Source organism: Amblyomma mixtum, chromosome 3 (assembly GCF_055824585.1).
Source record: "Amblyomma mixtum isolate Tamu chromosome 3, ASM5582458v1, whole genome shotgun sequence".
NCBI lineage: Eukaryota > Metazoa > Arthropoda > Arachnida > Ixodida > Ixodidae > Amblyomma > Amblyomma mixtum.
Genome location: NC_143014.1, coordinates 411,601,130 through 411,619,608, shown reverse-complemented (window position 1 = coordinate 411,619,608; position 18,479 = coordinate 411,601,130). Strand labels below are relative to the sequence as shown.

General features: G+C 49.1%; 1 protein-coding gene across 2 annotated transcripts in view; it reads left to right on the top strand.

The window, feature by feature from the left end:
• The window catches only part of LanB2 (laminin subunit gamma-1), a 121,976-nt gene that overhangs the window by 55,271 nt on the left and 48,226 nt on the right, over nt 1–18,479 (top strand). For both annotated transcript variants that reach the window (XM_089584830.1, XM_089584829.1), the window contains exons 2-4: nt 3,788–4,089; nt 8,162–8,292; nt 13,212–13,387. In XM_089584830.1, the coding sequence (XP_089440956.1) occupies nt 3,788–4,089; nt 8,162–8,292; nt 13,212–13,387 (609 nt within the window). The remainder of the gene's footprint in view (nt 1–3,787; nt 4,090–8,161; nt 8,293–13,211; nt 13,388–18,479) is intronic.

Below are 18,479 nucleotides of genomic sequence, written 5' to 3'. Positions count from 1 at the left end.
GTTCTATGCAGACGTATATGCCAGACATTTACTAATTTGTGTTCTTCTCGCGAACTGGATTGTTCGTCCTGTGGGGATCTCCTATTAACTCTCCAACCAACATATATGACGGCATCGTGATGGTCCTGGTCGAATTAATACATAATAGGCCCTTGGCGGCATTTCTAGCTGATTACGGGAGGGGGGAGGGGGACTGTTGCGTCAATTGTGTAATTTTAAGCATTTTAACCGTTAAATTGACCGAAATTGCGCCCAGCTGCGTCAAAGGCCAGTTGCTCCCAACATGATTTGAGCGCAGCACTTTCGCTTTTCTCTTTCTCGTGTTCCGCTTTCTTTTTCACGCAACGAAAGGTATGTCCTCGAAACCACGACGCAGCGTTCATGCGCACTCAGTGAGTCACTCGCGGCTGGCAAACTTGCGCAGGCGAAATTGGCTGAACACACGCCTCTACGTTCTGGCTGGAGCTCGGATTGTTGCTGCTTTGAAAAATTTTGACGGGACAAAGAATCCGGCGTTGTACCCATTGGAAACAGCACAGCAGTGCGTTTGTCACCGCTTCTGTCTGAGAGGACGGCAGCTCGCAAGGTGCTCGAACTCAAGGCTCTTATAATGCGTCTTTCCACTACCATTTTTTTTCTAGAGCAGTCGGTTGTTACATACGACTGTAAACAGTGTAATAATTGCCACTAACATATGCCTGAGCGCGGCCACAGAGATAGAAAAGAAAGCATCCGATCAGTACGAATTTCCCTTCACTTGCGAATGATTAAGACAGCTGTACAACTTTTCTTTGCTGCCATGCGGTTCTATTCAGATAGGTTATGAGATTATTTCTTGATTTTAGTGTATTCGCGAGTTTCACGGGCTAGAGAGGCCAGCGTTAAGAATCTAAAATGGCTGCCCGGAAGATTATCGGCCAGCAGGGTTAGCCTTGCACTGTGCTGAGCTGCGCTGCCTAATGCCGCTTTGCAGTTTCCCTCAAATTCACTGGCCTTCTAGCACGGCGAGGCGAGATTGTGCTGCCTTTTTAAGGTAATGAAGCTCTCAACGCGGACCATTTTGTGTGCTGTGGCGTCAAAACATTTACGGTATCGTCCCTCAGCGCAAAAGCCCTCTATATGTGCAGACATCGCTGGTGTGATCGAAACCTCACGACGCAGGTCTGTCTGATCCGCTGGGCGGAACACTCGACTCCTGATAACTTGTTGCAGCAGGTGCGGCACGTACCGAGGACGTTCTAATCGCGAGAAGTAATGCCACGGGCAAACGCGTGACGGATGGGCCAGACAACATGCAGGGGCCAGAATGGGCAATTTTTTCCCATCAGCTCGGCTACGCTCCTACTGTGTCGTCTATGGCTCGGTGTTGCCTTCACGAATAAGTATGCTTTCCGGATCGCGATGGCCGACAGCCCTTCTTGTGTGAACTGCGCCTTTGATGAGACAATCACCCATATCTTGTGTGAGTGCCCTGCCTTTGTAGCCGAAAGACATAAGCTGCGATGTGCTTTGGACCGCCTGGACCCTCGCCCTTTCACAGAGGCCAAGATCCTCGGTCCGTGGCCACAACAGTCAACTGCCATCAAGGCTTACAAGGCACTCTTTCGCTTTTTGAGAGCGACTGCCTTAATTGACAGACTGTGATTATTTCCCGTTACTTCTCTCTTTCCTCTTTAATTCCCCTCATTCCCTTCCCCTGTGCAGGGTAGCCAACCGGAATCCTTTCTGGTTAACATCCCTGCCTTTCCCTCTCTCTCTCTCTCTCTCTCTCTCTCTCGGCTACGCTCCAATAGTCGTTACGTGTTTGCATACGGGGAAAAGTCTATTGTGGAAGCGTGCGAGAAAATTTTCAACTCCTGCCCGATTCTCCTGTATTCGCGGACTCCAGCGTTGAAAGATTTCGCAAAGTACGCATCCATGCCCGCAGTATGCGTATACTCCAAGCTCGCAGGCACCGGCCTCGTTTTTCACATCACATACATACTCCATAGCATCTGCCTGCCTAGACAAGTACAACAGAAGGAGCTGTGGTCTGGACACAACAACCAAGCACAGATACGAAGTAGCAGTGGCAGTCTGCAGTGCACGTTTTAGTCAAGATTATTTTGTTTTCTAGCACCGCTTGTGGGCAATGATATTTATTGGCGTAAGCCGCGAGCATGCACTGACGCAAACATTTTTCAGCAAACGATCTCTAAAACTCTGTAGTAGCCAGATTCGCACCAAAGCCAGAGTGTGTACAGAGTGCAAGAGCCTACATACATTGAAACGCGTGGGAAATGCTTTTAATTTTTTAAAAAGAGCCCTTGCGTGGTCAGTCAAGTGGTAGCTGCTGAAAATTGTTTTCCTCGTGGCTTTTACGTCATTCAAATCGCTGCTCACTGGTGGTGGTGCAGAAGGAATTATCGGGGTTGAAATGCTCACTGCAAGCCACCATAGCCATTGTAACAGGCTTTCCAATACGAAGCTTGATTATGCGCACACTTTCTTGAGCTTCTAATTTTGACACAATGCGCACAGGTTTAACTCGTCTTTGATCGCGCAGTTCGAGCACTGCGGTCATTGGCAAAAAGTAACCTAAGACGCAATGATACGTCATTAGCGCTGCTCGACTAACTAAATGAACACAACTTGGGCGGTGTTAGGATTAGGCATCCTACCGCTGCCACCACTATTGGGACTGGAGCATCTCAGCCCGCTGCCACTGTTGCGCAGAGCTGAGCGAAGAAACGGTCGAGGCGACGGTGAATCAACGTACGTTTATGTACAGTATGCACAAGGACTTTACATGATAGGTACAAGGGCCGAGAGCACAACGGGCTAGCACAAAGGAGAAGGGCGATGCTCTGCGGAGAGCGTGTCTCTGGCGTGATGGCTCGACTGCTACCCGTCTGCTGCTCCGGCTGAGTGCGGCTCTGTTTTTATAGCCGCCGGTGACCGTTGCGGCAGCCAGCCGTTCGAACCCTCCAATCAGGTCACGGCACTGGCCACCGAGAGGAGCTCGGCCGTTGAACGTTTGCAGCCTGGAAAGGGCTGCGAGCGAAGCGTCGTATGAGTCTCGAGCCGACGCTAGAGAGAAGGAGGAGGAAGGGTCTGCGCCGGCGAGTCCGGGCTTGCTTTGCGCAATGACGGGCGCACGGCGCTGGCTTCCGTAGAGGCCAGCGGAATGTGTGCTCGGGTACAACAACGGGCAACGCCGTATCAAGGCAGGCACCGTTCGTCAGTAACATCTCTCGGATGGTATCGAGGGCGGCCGCGTGGCGGCGACACCGTACGTTAAACTTGTCAATACGGGGGGTTTACCTTCAGTGAAATGTGACGCATGTGGTTGTATCTGCCTTCGCTCGATGTAGAAGCGCAGCGGGACACCAGAACAAGGAATGACTCGTTATTGCTACAGCGTCGAGAGGTAATGAATATATGCAATGTTATGTTGGTCTGTTCCTGTACAATTCTTTGTATTCTGTAGCTTGGTTATCGCTGTTAATTGCCACGATCTTGTTTCTCCTTTGCTGTTGTACCTAGAGTGAGTTGTACCGCCATCTGCCAAGCGATAGGGTTCCTCGGCCTCGTCAAGCTGTTCCATCAGCTCTTAGCTGTGGGACCTTTCCAGGATGTTTTCTGGGCAAATGAAATGAAATTAAAATTAAACCGTCACCTACTTTTTGCTGTCTTCGAGGAAGTTCTTCATAGTGCTCGCCTAAGGCCTCGCGTATGCTCAGGTGCGTTTCATCGCGCCTGATCACTGACTGTGCGCTCTTTGCCCCCTCCCCCGACCACCATTCAGGCCGCGCCTTCGACATCACCTACGTGCGGCTCAAGTTCCACTCGATGCGGCCAGAGAGCTTCGCCATTTACAAGCGCACTAGGCCGGGCTCGCCGTGGGTGCCGTACCAGTACTACAGCTCGACGTGCCAGGACACGTACGGCCTGCGGCCCAGCACGTACGCGACGCGCGACAACGAGACGCGGGCGCTGTGCACGGGAGAGTTCAGCGGCCTGTCGCCGCTGTCCGGGGGAAACGTGGCCTTCTCGACGCTCGAGGGTCGGCCCTCGGCCTTCCACTTCGAGCACAGCAAGCTGCTGCAGGTGAGGCGCCCGTCTTCTTTTCCAGTGTCAACACTCGTTCACCGAAACGATTTCTTTGGAGGCACAAACGGCAGAGAGATCATAAAAGATTCAACTTTTGGCACGTTTAAGGGTCCTTGGATTATTAGAATTAATAGCTTCACTGCCGACAATGGAGCGGATGTGACACTGTCACTCAAGGAGAAAACAGTCTTACTCAAAACGAAGCATTGTTATACTAGGAACAAAATTAAGAGATACTTACGCAATGAAACTTACGCCCACTAGCCGTTGCGTTGCCCAAAAGGGTGGCCCCAGGGGCCCATGTCCTCCCTTTTTCTAACACCTTCGCCCGTACACCGCAGATTTTATTTCTTTACAAAATGCCGAAATAGAGAAAACCTCTGGCGAATTCATCGACACTCGCGTGCCGTGATAATGTGTTCATGCTGTTTTAGTCAAACTGGTTGGAGCAGGCCGGCTGAAAAGCGACCCTTCATATTTTTCTTTACACTAACAACACCCAGCCTTGCCAACAAGAAAGCTTCTTTCATAATATGCCCGTCTAAATGAAGTTTCTGAATGACGTTATGTGGGCTTGACCAGTTCCGTTGAGCGCGCGAGTAATGCGAAGAAATTCACTGCGGCACTTCTCTTACAAAGCAAACAAAAGTAACGCTCAGAGAGCGTGGAGTCTTGAGACTGTGTGCTTTAGTTCCTGGAAGCAAGTCGACAAGAAGTGACATTCTTCGCTGCATCTCTTTTTAGATCTGAGCGCTCACAAGGTGAATATCTAGGGATGGCGTGGATGTCACTTGGACGTTTCTGGTCACGGGCTTTTCTCCCATGGGTCATATCCTCGTCAGACCCCGCGTACAATGCACATTTGTTGTTTACGACGTTTCTGAAACACGTCCCTTATTCTGTCTAAATGCTATTCGAAGTCAAAGGGTAAACGTGCTTCAACGTATTCATCTTTGGAAGAATATTTTTGCAATGGGGGCGCTCTGGGCAGCCTTCCAAATCAGTTGATTTCTCTAAATCAGATTTCTGTTGCCAGCGGCCAAATAGCCTCAAGTTTCTCGTGCTTTACCGTGAGAGTGTTTGTAATTTAATTTAAATACACATTGTGTCATTCATTTATTTAACTAAGCGCACGTCATAAGACGTCGTCACATCTTTCTGTGGGCGCAGAGGAGCGAGCACTGAGAAAACTCGGAAAGGATGAACCGTTGCGCCCGCGGCTGTGGAAGTTTTTGTGTTTTCATGAAAAGACCCAGACTTGAGATGTGTATTTCGATTAACGCTGACAGCCGAGCCCAGCCGGAGGAACGCTGCCTTTAAGCGCGCAAAAAGTGACGAGATGAGGGAGAAAGGCGTGAAGACGCTGAAATTTAAATTTTTCCTGCAGGCAACCAGTAAACACTCACAAGGTTAGCTTACTCGCAACAAAAATACCCCTGAAGGTAGAAGACTAGATAGACAGCCGCCGCCCTAGCTCGGTTGGTAGCACCGTACGCGAAATTTGGAGGTCGTGGGTTCGGAACTCCACTAGTGGCATGCAGTTGTTATTGTTCTACTTTCTAATAAATTATCGTTCAGCGATAAAACGACTACACCATAATTTTTTCTTTGATTAACTCCGCAAATTAAAAAATACAAACATTTCTCTATGCTTTCCATTGTTTCGGTGACTGTTGGCTTCCTTCGTGTGTATATACAGGGTGTCCCACCTAACATGGACCAAGATTAAAAAAAGAACTAAACGTTCTTAAGAACTGAAATTTGCGTGGATGTTGTTAAGGTTTATCTAAAGCTACAGTACCAGTTTTTGTCGCTCCTCCTATTTGAATAATTAGTCGAGATAAATAAATTAACTTTTTAAATATAGTTTGAAACGTTCAGGTGTCAATAGGAAAGTTGTGTAGCTCCACAAGTATTGTCCAACCCAGGCACTTCCAACGAGACAGACTTAGCATGGCCGTTTTTATTCGGAAAAAACGGAAGCCCGCGGAGTTTAAAAAATGCCGCGTGACAGCACGCTCCGTGCGCCCGCATGTGCCGCGATTACAGCGCTCTCATCGTGTATCGTAAAAAAACATCACTCGCATCGCGCCTTTCGTGCTGCCCAAGACAGAGCTTCGCGTTGTGCTTGGTTCTAAGATAAGCGCCGGTGGGTACGGGCGGCAGTTGAAAGAAAGCGCAGCTCTCGTTTCTGCGGCGATAATTGCGCCCTCACGTTAGCAGAATGCATGCGGAGGAACGATGACAATCTCATGAGTTTGAATTTGGGAGCAAGATCCTGACAAGCATAGACGGATATAACAAGCTTCATAACGTCGTGTGAATTAAAGTGAAAAATTGGAGCCGCGCTTTCTTTCAACTGTCGCCAGAACCCACTGGCGCTTATCTTGGAACCAAGCACAACGCGAAGCCCTGTCTTGGGCAGCACGAAAGGCGCGATGCGAGTGATGTTTTTTTACGAGACACGGATGAGAGCGCTGTAATCGCGGCGCATCGAGGCGCACGGAGAACGCTGTCACGTGGTACTTTTTAAACTCCGCGGGCTTTCGTTTTTCCCGAATAAAAACAGCCACGCGAAGTCTATCTCGTTGGAAGTGCCTGGTTTGGACAATATTTGCGGCGCTCCACAACTTTCCTATTGTCACCTGAACGTATGAAGCTATATTTAAAAGTTCAATTATTTATTTCGACTAATTATTCAAATAGGAGGAGTGAAAAAAATGGTACCGTAACTTTAGATAAATCCTAACAACATCCAGGTGTTTTCAGTTCTGAAGAACGCTTAGTTTTTATAAATCTTGGTCCAAGTTAGCTAGGACACCCTGTATAATAGCGAGCCCCTTATTTCCCAACCAATGCATGCTCATTAGCTTTTACAAGATGCATTAAAAAAATTTTTTCCCTGGAGGATATATGTGTAGCGGAATCCAGACATACTGCAGCTTTAGTGAATGGTGTTGTAGGGCTCTTTTAAAATACTGTCACCATTGTTCAATCATTTTAAATAATCAGTCGCAGTGCGTAGATCGGGTGACGATGCGCTATTTTTGCAAGCTACGCGTATGAAAGGCGGGGAATATTGAAGTGAAAGCCGTTTCGCGCTTCCTCTCGACGAAGCCAACCTCATCCTTGCGATGAGGCCGTGCGACTCGCATGCAGGAGATTTGACATATATTTTTCGCTGTCTACTTTTCTTCCCCAAATAGGCCTCACTACTGTTGCTGCGCGTCGTCGTCTTGAATTCCTCAAATTCATGTACACTTTAGTCAATTCACCTCGTTTTTCTTCGCCAGATAATTATCTGACATTTTCAAAACCTTCATCTCGAGGAGACAATACGTCCTAAACATTTCGCCCTTTTATGCCCCACACTAACTTCATTAAGTACAGCTTTCTCCTTCATGCTATTGAAGTCTTGAATTCCTTAACAGGCAACATCCAATCATTATGATTAGAAGAATTCTTACAAGCCTAATCCTAATGTTGTATGAATGCTTTCTTTATTTCTTTGTATTGTTATTTCTTTGTATTTTATCCCACTCCTACAATAGCCTCGCCAGAGGCTGCAGTATGCAATATAAATAAACCATTCCCTGCCCTGGCATCCGAGAGTTCGCCGTGACGCCTCATCGAAGAGCATCCCATTGGACCCTCATTCTTACTGACGGGTGAGAGGTGGGCGCAGCCAGTGCGTTGGCGAAACACGGAGTCACATAGTTCCTACGACGTCGCATCGTCTTTTCACTAGAGCAGTTTAAATCTCTCAGTTGAGGCATTTAAACGGAAAAGCGCCAGGCAGCGTGCGTGAAACAGAGAAACCACGTTTCCTTTATCGAACATCAAGAATAATGCCTGTGATGAGACGCGCCGCGAAGCCAGCTTATCATACGGGACAGCGTTTTCAAGTCCGATATTTATTCCTGCATTGTTCGGTATCAGTTTAAGGAAATTAAAATATACCGCTCTTGCATTTTCCCCGATTTGCATGTATAAAAACGACAGACAGCAAGCCATGCACGCTCGTAACATTCTCCTCCCCCTCAAATCGTGTCATTCTTTCTCCCTGCAGGAGTGGGTGACAGCCACAGCCATTCGCATCGTACTCACCAGGCTCAACACGTTCGGCGACGAGATCTTCGGCGACAAGCAAGTGCTTCGCTCCTACTACTACGCCATCGCTGATCTGGCAGTCGGTGGAAGGTGAGTGCCTGCTCGAAAAGTTTTCCCCGCTTGGCTGCCCTTGTTTTTCGAGCCCGAACATCCCGAGACAAAGAACTCTTCGGGGCCTCTCGTTCATATCGCATGGTTTCACGCTACATAAATCAGCCTTTCGCGCGAAGGGCGGATTTAGGGAGAGCTTAACTGTCAATTGCATGCCCCAAATAGGCTGCCCAGTGAACTCGACGTGGGCGGCTGTGTTGCCCTGCTATGCAGGGGTGAACTTAAAGTTACGCTTGAGGGGGGAGCGGTTGAGGGCAGTGCGGTTTCCACCATGTATTTCTTGCACTTTATTCACCGCAGAAATGGTGGTAGCTGTGATTTTTCCACAGAAAATTTCTCTTGTAGAGAGCTGGTAGCGCCCCTGCCTTTCTGTAATAAACCCGCACCTGTCGCTATGCTGAGGAATTTTGTCCAGTGATGGATTCCGTGTGATTGCTTTGTGTAGAACGAAAGGCAAAGTTTCGGGGGTGGTAGAGAGAGGTGTGAACTCGCTCATCTGAAATGTAATGCCACAAAATTTGAAGGGATATTTCACAAATTAGGAAAAAGCCTGCTTTGTCATAGATACATGCGCCTGGAAGCTTTGTATTTAAACCGCTCACAAAGTGTTGCTTAGACAGATTATGGACATTACTATGAGGGTACTAAGGGTCAAATTTTCGTAGTTATTTTTTTTAAGGTTGGCCGCTGTAGCGCCCAGTTCGTTTGTCTCATGCTTGAACACTTGGAGATTTGTAAATCCGACCAGGTAAGGAATTATTGCCACGTACTAAGAAGACAAAAAAGCGGGCAGTGGCGCGGGTGGAGCGTTCGTGCGCGCTGCGCCAGCGACCAGTAAGTGATGTCATCATCACCTGTCATGTCCTTCTTCACTTATCTGCTTGCCGTCATATAGCAATTGATGGAGGCGCTGGCGGCCCTCACCATAGCGACCCCTGAGCTTGAGAACATTTCGCCCACCGAGGTATTTGATTGAGTGTTCGGGGTTCGCACTCTCGGCTCTGACGCAGCTTGCAAGACTCAACCCGCACTCGGTGCTGTCCCCCGTACCGTCCCCCAGCTCAGACCAGACAGTGTTGTCGGTAACGCGTTACAAGTAACGGCGTTACCTGTAACGCGTTACTTTTTTAGGCAACTTGGTAACGTACTCGTTAACATTTCGGAACTGTAACGGGTAACGTACTTACGTTAACATTTTTCGGTAACGTGAGGTTTCACGTTACTAGTTACTTTTTATTTCAATTGTCCCCTCCGCCTCTCTTTCAGAAAAAAAAAGGCCGAAAATGACGTTGCAAATAAACAGTCTCCAGGTGTTCTCGACGACCCTTGTTGCGGCTCGCATGCATGCCAGAAAACACTTGCCCTTGACAACGCACTCAACTAAAAAAAAGCACGAACACGCATTCGCACACTTGTTCACCCCCAAACCACTCACACACCCAACTCCCTAAAGGGTGGACGCATGCCGAGCCACCAATGAACCATTTGCAGAAATCTCTAAGTCAGTTTCTCCGTGAGCTTGTTTTCCAACCAAAAGGTCTCTTTCCCAGGCGACACTCTCGCATTCTTTGTGGAAGCAGTTCCCTCTTCTGAGTAAACTCAGGATTGTCGCCAGTTTACTTCAAGATGGCCCCAAGAGAGGCGTCGAAAGAGTACAATGGAGCAGCACAGAAAAGGGGATTGCAGTCAACAGGCTGTAGCACCGAAGTAGAGGAAAAAGAAGGAAATGGGCCTTTGTTCCTGTGCCGGCAGTAGTGAGCTACCTCATACTAAATTTTCTAAAAATTTTCTGCTCAACAACACTGTCCATCCAACTTTCTCCGTTTACCAACATTGTTTTCGCAATAAATTTTGCCTATTTATATCTGCAACTGCGGCTACGTTTCTGCTAATTGAGTTCTTAAACCGAGCGAAGGTGACCTTGAACACCTTGACATAAACATTCGCATTTTGGCGATAATTATGCAGGTTCAAGTGAAAAAAAAAATTGTGTATGCACGCAAATATATTTTTTCCGGAACTATGCAATTTAAGCATTTCCTTATTGCTACACAATTTCTGAGTAATTTCGTAAGCAGAGGCACACCAGAATTACTGTAAATTTGTTTAGTTTAGCTATATTTTCTTCGTGGAGTTGAAATCATGTGAAATATGAGCTTTATAAAATTGTTTTCTTGAGTTCTTATAGGAATGACGCACTGATAAAAATTTATGGCCATGCAGTAACGGCAAAGTAACTTGCGATACTTTTTTTCGGTAACGGTAACGCGTTACCTTTTTTTGTAGGTAACGTAGGGCGGTAACGCGTTCTTTTTTCTTTAGCGTAACGAGTAACGTATTTAGTTACTTTTTTTCGGTAACGCCTACAACACTGAGACCAGAAGACACGACCATTACGGCCCCATTGAGCGACGACCGCTGTCACACGACCTGAGACACCACTGACCTCCCAGACACGAGAACAGAGCTACTCCGCCCCTGCCGCTGGGTGCGCCCACGGGCCTCGGCCGTTAGCTTCTGGCAACCGTTGGCTGTGCAGCCTTTTTTACGTTTACCGGGCTTCATCTGCCCATCTCCTTCATGGTGGCGGCTCTTCGCCCTCACATCTATCCATCCTGTCACACCTTACAACCATTCTGTCTCATCCATCGTGAAGTCCCGCATCTCATCGACATTGGCATGTCCTGTGACTCCTAGTCAGGATCGGGAAGATCGCTCTGTGGCCCCGGGTCATGTCTCGGATTAGGAAGACGAAAAAGCGGGCAGTGGCGCGGGCGGAGCGCTCACGCTGAACCCACAACCATTAAATGATGCCATCATCATTTGTCATGTCGCTCTGCACTCATCAGTTTGTAGTCACGTAGCAACATTCACCCAGTTGTCCACGTATCACGTCGCCGAATGCCATTCAGTACAACAGAAGGAGGGCCCTCCCTCTTAGGCAGAAGAGGGAGGGCGCGTGCGCGGGCGTTTCGTCGTCGTCGCAGTTTCCGAAAGACGAAGATGTGGGCGGGAGAAGCTTGTGTTAAGAAGAAAAAAAAATGCGCTTCCATTCTCGCTTACCGTGTCTTACGCCATCCGATTGGGACATGCTTCAGTGGGTGCATTTGTGAGAAAAGCAGACACTTTTCTTTCTTCACGCTTACTTTCTTTCGTTGCTTTCCTACCTACAGGGGCCTTGAATAACTCAGGAAGCGCGTGAAAAATAGTGAATAACGGGATTGAGCCTCTCAGCACGATGCAAGAGCAAAGCGTTTTGGCCGCTGCACACACTGCCTGCATTTTCTTTTCCTGCCTATATTTTTTTCTTTACATTACAGCAACCGATTAAATTAAGCAAAATTCAGCTGAATCTTCCGTACCTTATCGACCTTGCTGCACCAACTGTAAAAAGTGGCTTATATACCTCACTATTTTCAATTCGTGTCGATGCAGTGCTCCGAGGTAACGGTAGGTTTTAGAGATTTGTTCTTGCACGCGCTGTCGACGAAGAGTTGACTTGTGGGCCACGGTATTGTGAGAGAGCCTCTGAGCCAACTGTCAGTTTCCTACTAAGCGCGAAGCGCTCACAAACAAGCATATCTCTCTCTCATTCACCTGTCGCTTATGCTTTCCACATGTTGATGCTCTGTGTGGAACCTTGGCGCGCCGTCGGTTCATCGTTGCGCCACATGTGAGCATGCTTCGCAGGGAGACAGAAAACAACGGACAAAAGCACCGGGTTATTTCGAGAGCGTAAGTCAAGGCGAAGGAGAAGAATAATTTACCCCACTTCTGACAGTGTAGTGCTCACATTTGGCGCGCCAAAAAAAAAAAAAAGTATTTCGGGACAATATTCCCCTCAATGGTTCCTGCTTCAAGAGGTGTTACCCGATTACAAATTCAGGTTGGTCTCTACTGACAGATTGCCGCATCATAATATCAAAGAAGTTGCTTTCGCAGAGAACGGAGCTTTTATAAGCTAGGGAAGGCAAATAAAAAACAGCTGTCGCCACTACTAGGCCGTTTTCAGAAGCAGACTGCGATGACGACAAGGCCTATTTCTTGTGTGCGGATTTCTAAGGCTATTCTACAATGCCATTCATTTCGAAACGGTGATCACAGAGTCCTTGCCGTTTTTTATGTCACGAGTTTGAATCGAGCGGCAGGAAAAAAGTCATTTTTAAATCGAATATTCTCAGCACTTATGGTCTTTTGCTGCCATACAAACATCTGGTTTGGTTTTGTGGGGTTTAACGTCCCAAAGCGACTAAGGCTATGAGAGACGCCGTAGTGGAGGGCTCCGGAAATTTCGACCACCTGGGGTTCTTTAACGTGCACTGACATCGCACAGTACATGGGCCTCTAGAATTTCTCCTCCAAAGAAATTCTAGCCGGCGCGGCCGGGATCGAACCCGCGTCTTTTGGGTCAGCAGCCGAGCACCATAGCCACTGAGCCACCGCGGCGGCCCAGTGGCTATGGTGCTCGGCTGCTGACCCATCTGCATACAAACATCTGTATATTCACAAAGACCCATATAATCGAGTTTTGCCAAGTACAAAAATGGAATGGACTTGTCCCCAGTGTCCTTCTAAAGCCAGCCTGGCGCAATACATTGTTTGAGCCAGCGCCATCTTCCGGCCATGTAGGCTCTATAGTGGCAGCACTTTGCGAACACCTATGAACGGCGCTTAATTTCTCGAAACATTGCGTTACTTAAAGCCGGCTGGGGTCGCGGCCCAGTACCGTCGATGCGAAAACCTCTGTCAACAACTTTGAACGTCTTGGACTGCCGGGATACGGAGTGCACATATTTCTCTGCTTTCGGCCGGCACGTGTGGCAATGCGTAGCCGGTGCAGTCCTTTTGAAGTGCCCCCGTCGAGCGCCTCACCATTGACGGCCGTTCTTCGCATGCAGGTGCCAGTGCAACGGCCACGCGATGTACTGCGACCCTGCCGGCCCCGGCGACGAGCGGCAGCTGCTCTGCCGCTGTGAACACAACACGGCGGGCGAGAACTGCGAGCGCTGCATGGATCTGTACAACGACCAGGCCTGGGGCAGGGCCACCTCCACGGACGCCCACGAGTGCCAGCGTGAGTGTCGCCTCCCTATGCGCTCCCTCGCTCATGCTGAGTCGAACCTCGCCTCTAGCGAATGCTTCGTCCAGCGAACCGTTTCGATGGCCTGAAGAAACGTCTGAAGGAACAGCATTTCATGCCAGACGCGGTGGCTTAGTGGCTTTGGCGTTTGACTACTGAGCCGCGGCTGATGCTTTTTTGGGTGAAGAAACTCAAACAAGTCCGTGCGTTGTGCCATGCCAGTGCACATTAAAGTACTCCAGTTGGCCACTTGATCCCACCACTACGGTGGCCCACATAGCCCGCGCGCAGAGACCGGACGTAAAGTCCCGCATGCACCATACCAGTGAATTTCAGACTTATCAGTTACAAAGCGCATTCACAGTACTATCGCTCGTTAACGAAAGCTTCTTCTGATGGTGGTTCTCAAATTTTCCTATATGTGTACTAAACCGGACAATAACAAAGCACTTAAAAATGCGTTTTTCAGCACATTCCAGTTGCCGGCAAACATTTATTTTGCAGGTAACGGCTCTCATTGTCTAAATTAAATTTCGTAGTAATTGATAATGACAGAGTGCTTCCCGTATATACACGTTACAAATAAACATACAAGACCTCTTGCCAAATATTGACCTCTTCGCAGCAGATTCATCGTTCCTCGGGATACAAAGAGCCCTTGCAGCATATGTCTGCAGTTGCTTGCGCGTACTTCCTAGGTTTAACTGTCCAATTCTGGTTCATACTAGTAGTCCTGAAAGCAACAGTTTTTTTTTCTTGGAAGGTCTATTTTTGGGGGGTTAGTTGTTGTAAAACTAAGCACGAGAGTCTGGAATAAGTGGTTACGAACCCTAGCGTTCATGTTATTTGTGTTCAAGCGTTCATGTTAAGAACCCAAGTGTTCAAGAGACTCCGTCTGGAGGGCTCCGGATAATTTCGGCCACCTGGAGTTCTTTAGCGTGCTCTGACGTATCGCACAGTATATGGGCGATCTTGCACTTCTCCTCCGTAGACATGCGGCTTACGGGTGGGTTTCTATCTAGCGACCTAAGACTCAGCAGCCGAACGCCGTAACCACCGGTGCAGGCACCTCCATTGGCATTCAGGGCAACCGAAGTGGAGGCGTTGTTAGGTAATTATTGATCCAGTGGTCTCCATCTTCGTGAAGTGTCTCTGTGCTGTTCCACATTTGCAGTTTTTACTTCTCAAGCAATGCACTGTTGAAAAGAAACAGCTCGTAAGAGGTTGGGTAACGATTTTGAAAACATGTCCTTTATAGGTGGGCGTTGCTCCTCGCACCTGGCAGTGGCAGCACCCATCTGCATAATTAAAACAACCCGACTGTTTCTTGATCCATGGAAACCGACACTTGCGGTCGAAACAGCTCTGTGCTTGGTGTGTACCGCGCATCCAGCAGGGCCGAACGGTGACCGAGTTTTTGCAAGCAAGGCCGCCATTTTATACCTTCGCACTTGGTAATATTCGCCAACTCATTTCTGAAATGGAAACTGCTGTATTGCCGTCTTGCCGGTAAAGCTGAACAGGCTCTCACATCGGCGACGTTTTATCGGTGTGAGCACGCCGCGTTTTATTATATTCCGCTAGGGCAGCCACAGAACACACGATGCAAGAGCAAAAATTACCATCTAAGTAGAGTAAAAACGACACTGAAGGCATGTGGACAACGATCTCTAAGCTCCAACTACATTTTATTCAGTAAACGATGAACCAACAAACGCAAGTTTGTACTTAGGGTAGCAAAAGCAGCTGAAAGAGCTCGTAACGTGGGGCTGCTATTAAGTACAGCTGATTGGAAATATCCGCACTTCTCCCCAACCCCAAACTGTCTCTCTTCATCTGTGAATACTTTCTGGCTACGCTTCTGTTGTGCTACTCCTTAGTCTCTCATACTCTCAGACCCCGTTCCAACGTACCCACTCATATAACGCGTGTTGAATGCCTTCCACCCGCAGATGATATTACAATTTGGACCACTGAGGGGAGCCTTGGGGACATGGAGGCCCGCCTTCAGCAGGCCGCTTCCATAGTCGATGCGTATGCCATTGACTGTGGGCTCCAATGTGCTCCAGCGAAATCAGAGCTTTTGCATGTCAGAGCGAACCCAAAGGATAGGACAGCAATTCACATCTCTCTGTCAGGAGGTCCTATTAGAGAGGTGGAGGAGCTCCGTATTCTGGGCCTTTTCATTCACCACAGACTCAGACCGGACTCCACCATTCTGAAACTCAAGAGAGTAGGCGAACAGGTAGGGCGCATGATCCGCCGCATTTCCAACAAGCGGGGCGGTCTGCGGGGCAGGGACGCGCTTCGGCTCGTCTATGCCTTCGTGACCAGCCGGATCCTCTACGCCGTGCCATATCTCCGCACTACTAAGCAAGACGAGGCGCGAATAGACGCTGTCATCCGCAAGGCAACTAAGCGAGCCCTGGATCTCCCGGTGACTACCTCTAATGCCAAACTCAAGGCATTGGGGGTGCTAAACTCCTACCAGGAGCTGCGGGAGGCCCACCTCGTGAACCAATACACGCGGCTCATGCAGACGGCCCCTGGGCGCCGCCTGCTAAACCGCTTACACATCCAACACGACTGCACTCCAGAGGAGGCGGAGCGTATCCCAGTACTGTGGCGCCATATGCTCTGGGTCTCCCCGCTCCCCCGTAACATGGACACCGACATGCACGTAAACAGGCGACAAGCGCGGGCTCGGGCTCTTGAGAGACAACACGGCTCCCGACCCGGTGTATATTATGTAGACGTAGCAGGCCCATCGCCCACGGGATTTTACACGGCCGCTGTCGTTCACCAGGAAATGCACGTTGATGGACTCTCTTTTCGAGCCCCGAATTCAATGCGAGCCGAGGAAGTAGCGATAGCGCTTGCTGCCGCCCACGCCAATTCGAGAATCATCATTACGGACTCCCGAAAAGCATGTGATCATTACTTGGCAGGGGAGATCTCCCCCTTAGCTGCTTGCATTCTAAGACGGACTGCCACTGATCCAACACCCAAAAGAATCATTTGGGCTCCTGGCCACCAGGGCTTACGAGGTAATGAGGCCGCTGACGCGGCTGCCCGAGCGCTTACTCACCGGGCTCCTCATCCCAGCTCTTCTGGCTCGGAGACTAACCAGCCGCTGCTGCGATTCAAGGACATTATAACGCATTATAGCGACATCCACCGCCTTTTCCCGGCCCCTGCAAAGGGGCTGAGTAAGACGGAGGAGCGAACTTTAAGGCGCCTGCAGACAGGTACTCTACTCTGTCCTGCAATCTTAAAGCATTACGATCCTAACACGGATGGGCGATGCCCACACTGTGGGGAGACCTGTGATATCTTCCACATGGTGTGGGCATGTACTCAAAATCCCCACCTCCCCCCTTCCCCTACCCCTTCCAGAGAGGCATGGGAGACTGCCCTTCTCAACTGCTCCTCGCTTGAGTCCCAAAGGGCTCTGGTGAAACGGGCTAGAGACGGGGCATTGTCATGCGGTGTCCCGGACTAGGGACGCCGACCATGTAGCGTGGCCACTCTGTGGCTCCCAAACTCTATTTCAGAAATTAAAAGTTTTCACCACCACCACGTACCCACTCAGACTCTGTCGCGCGACGAACCCTCGCAGAGGCTGGTGTATCTCTCTCTGACCTCGACGTCGGGTGCCCTTGTGCGGACGAAGAAACCACTTTCAGCAATAACGCAGCGAACGAGTTGCGCCGTCGGCGCGTGCGACGTGCTGATTACGTTTCGTTTGGGGGCAGCTTGAATGAGATCATCTAGGGGAGACGCGCCCAAACAGGATGCCGTCTTGTGTGGTCGAAAAAGGACAGAACAGCACACAGTGCCGATCAGCACCAGTGAGGCACGGCGCAAGCATAGTTCCTTTTTTAGGCATCTTTCTCCAGAATGAGCACGTCGCAGCTGCAAACCAGGGCCAACGTTGCACATATAGTTTGGAATAGAATGTGCTAAATATAGTTCAGTTTTGAGATAATATAACTTCTACTCAGCAATGTCGTCAGATATGCGCCCTTTAGCTGTGCATTATGTGGCAATACGGATGCCATTCACTTACCCTGCGAGCGAGAACGCAAAAAACTGACACGGCGATCTTGAAACCTGATACCAGAAAGCTGCGACAGCAGTTGGATTTATGCTCGATGATTACTTTGATGCTTTTAATCTAATGGATGTTTTTACTCTAAGCGGAGACTTGACGCATGCGACAAGTTTTTCTTTTTTTCCTGGGGGGTACACGTGGGCGGTAGGTGGCGCTTTTGAATGGTGTAGATGGTGTGGACAGGTGGGTCAAGGGTGGCATGGGTGCTAATGGGTGGGTGGGGGAGGTGGCTGGTGAGCAGTGCTTCTAAGGGGCAGCTGGCTTTGCCACTGCGTCTTTGCATTCTATTTCCCGTCGCGTTTTCGTTCCGCTGCTGCTTGGGCTTCTTGAAGCAGGGTAGAGTTGGGGTGGGGGCGCTCCTGTAGGACCGAAGGCATTACTCGCCGAGGCTTCACAGAGAGAAAATTTCCTGTCTTCAAACAGATAACGCCGGAATTTTCGCCAGGTGTCACTCTTAATGCTACTGCAGCCAAAGTGAGCGAGAAGCGTATTTCAGTCAATTCATATTACAACAGGTCTGCTGTAAACGTACCGCCTACCAAGGAGCGCCTACATGGTTAATGCGGCAAAGTAGGACGCCTGTCTGCAGCTATTTAATACGACTCTTCTGGAACAAATTCCACCCAAGTGGAACATTGATAATGTGTTTAGTATTATTCTTTGGCAGTCCGTCATACGCGGTGTATTTCCGATCTTGCATAAGTTGCATCTTATTGGAGATCTTTGGAACGTGCATACACTCGCATTAGGCCACTGAGTACACACTCGCTTATAAGGACGCGCTGCAGTCCTGACCTTCAAGTGTGAACAGTTCACCGTGCAAGAAACGCATTTTGTATTCCCTGTTCCGCCAACGTTCTCTCCTAATGGTTTCCCATGACGGGAAGCCAGTAAGCTGGGCTCACTGCACGAGTTTATAGGCAATCGGTCTGTAGGTTCTGCCGTGCCAAGTCATGGCATATATAGTAGTTA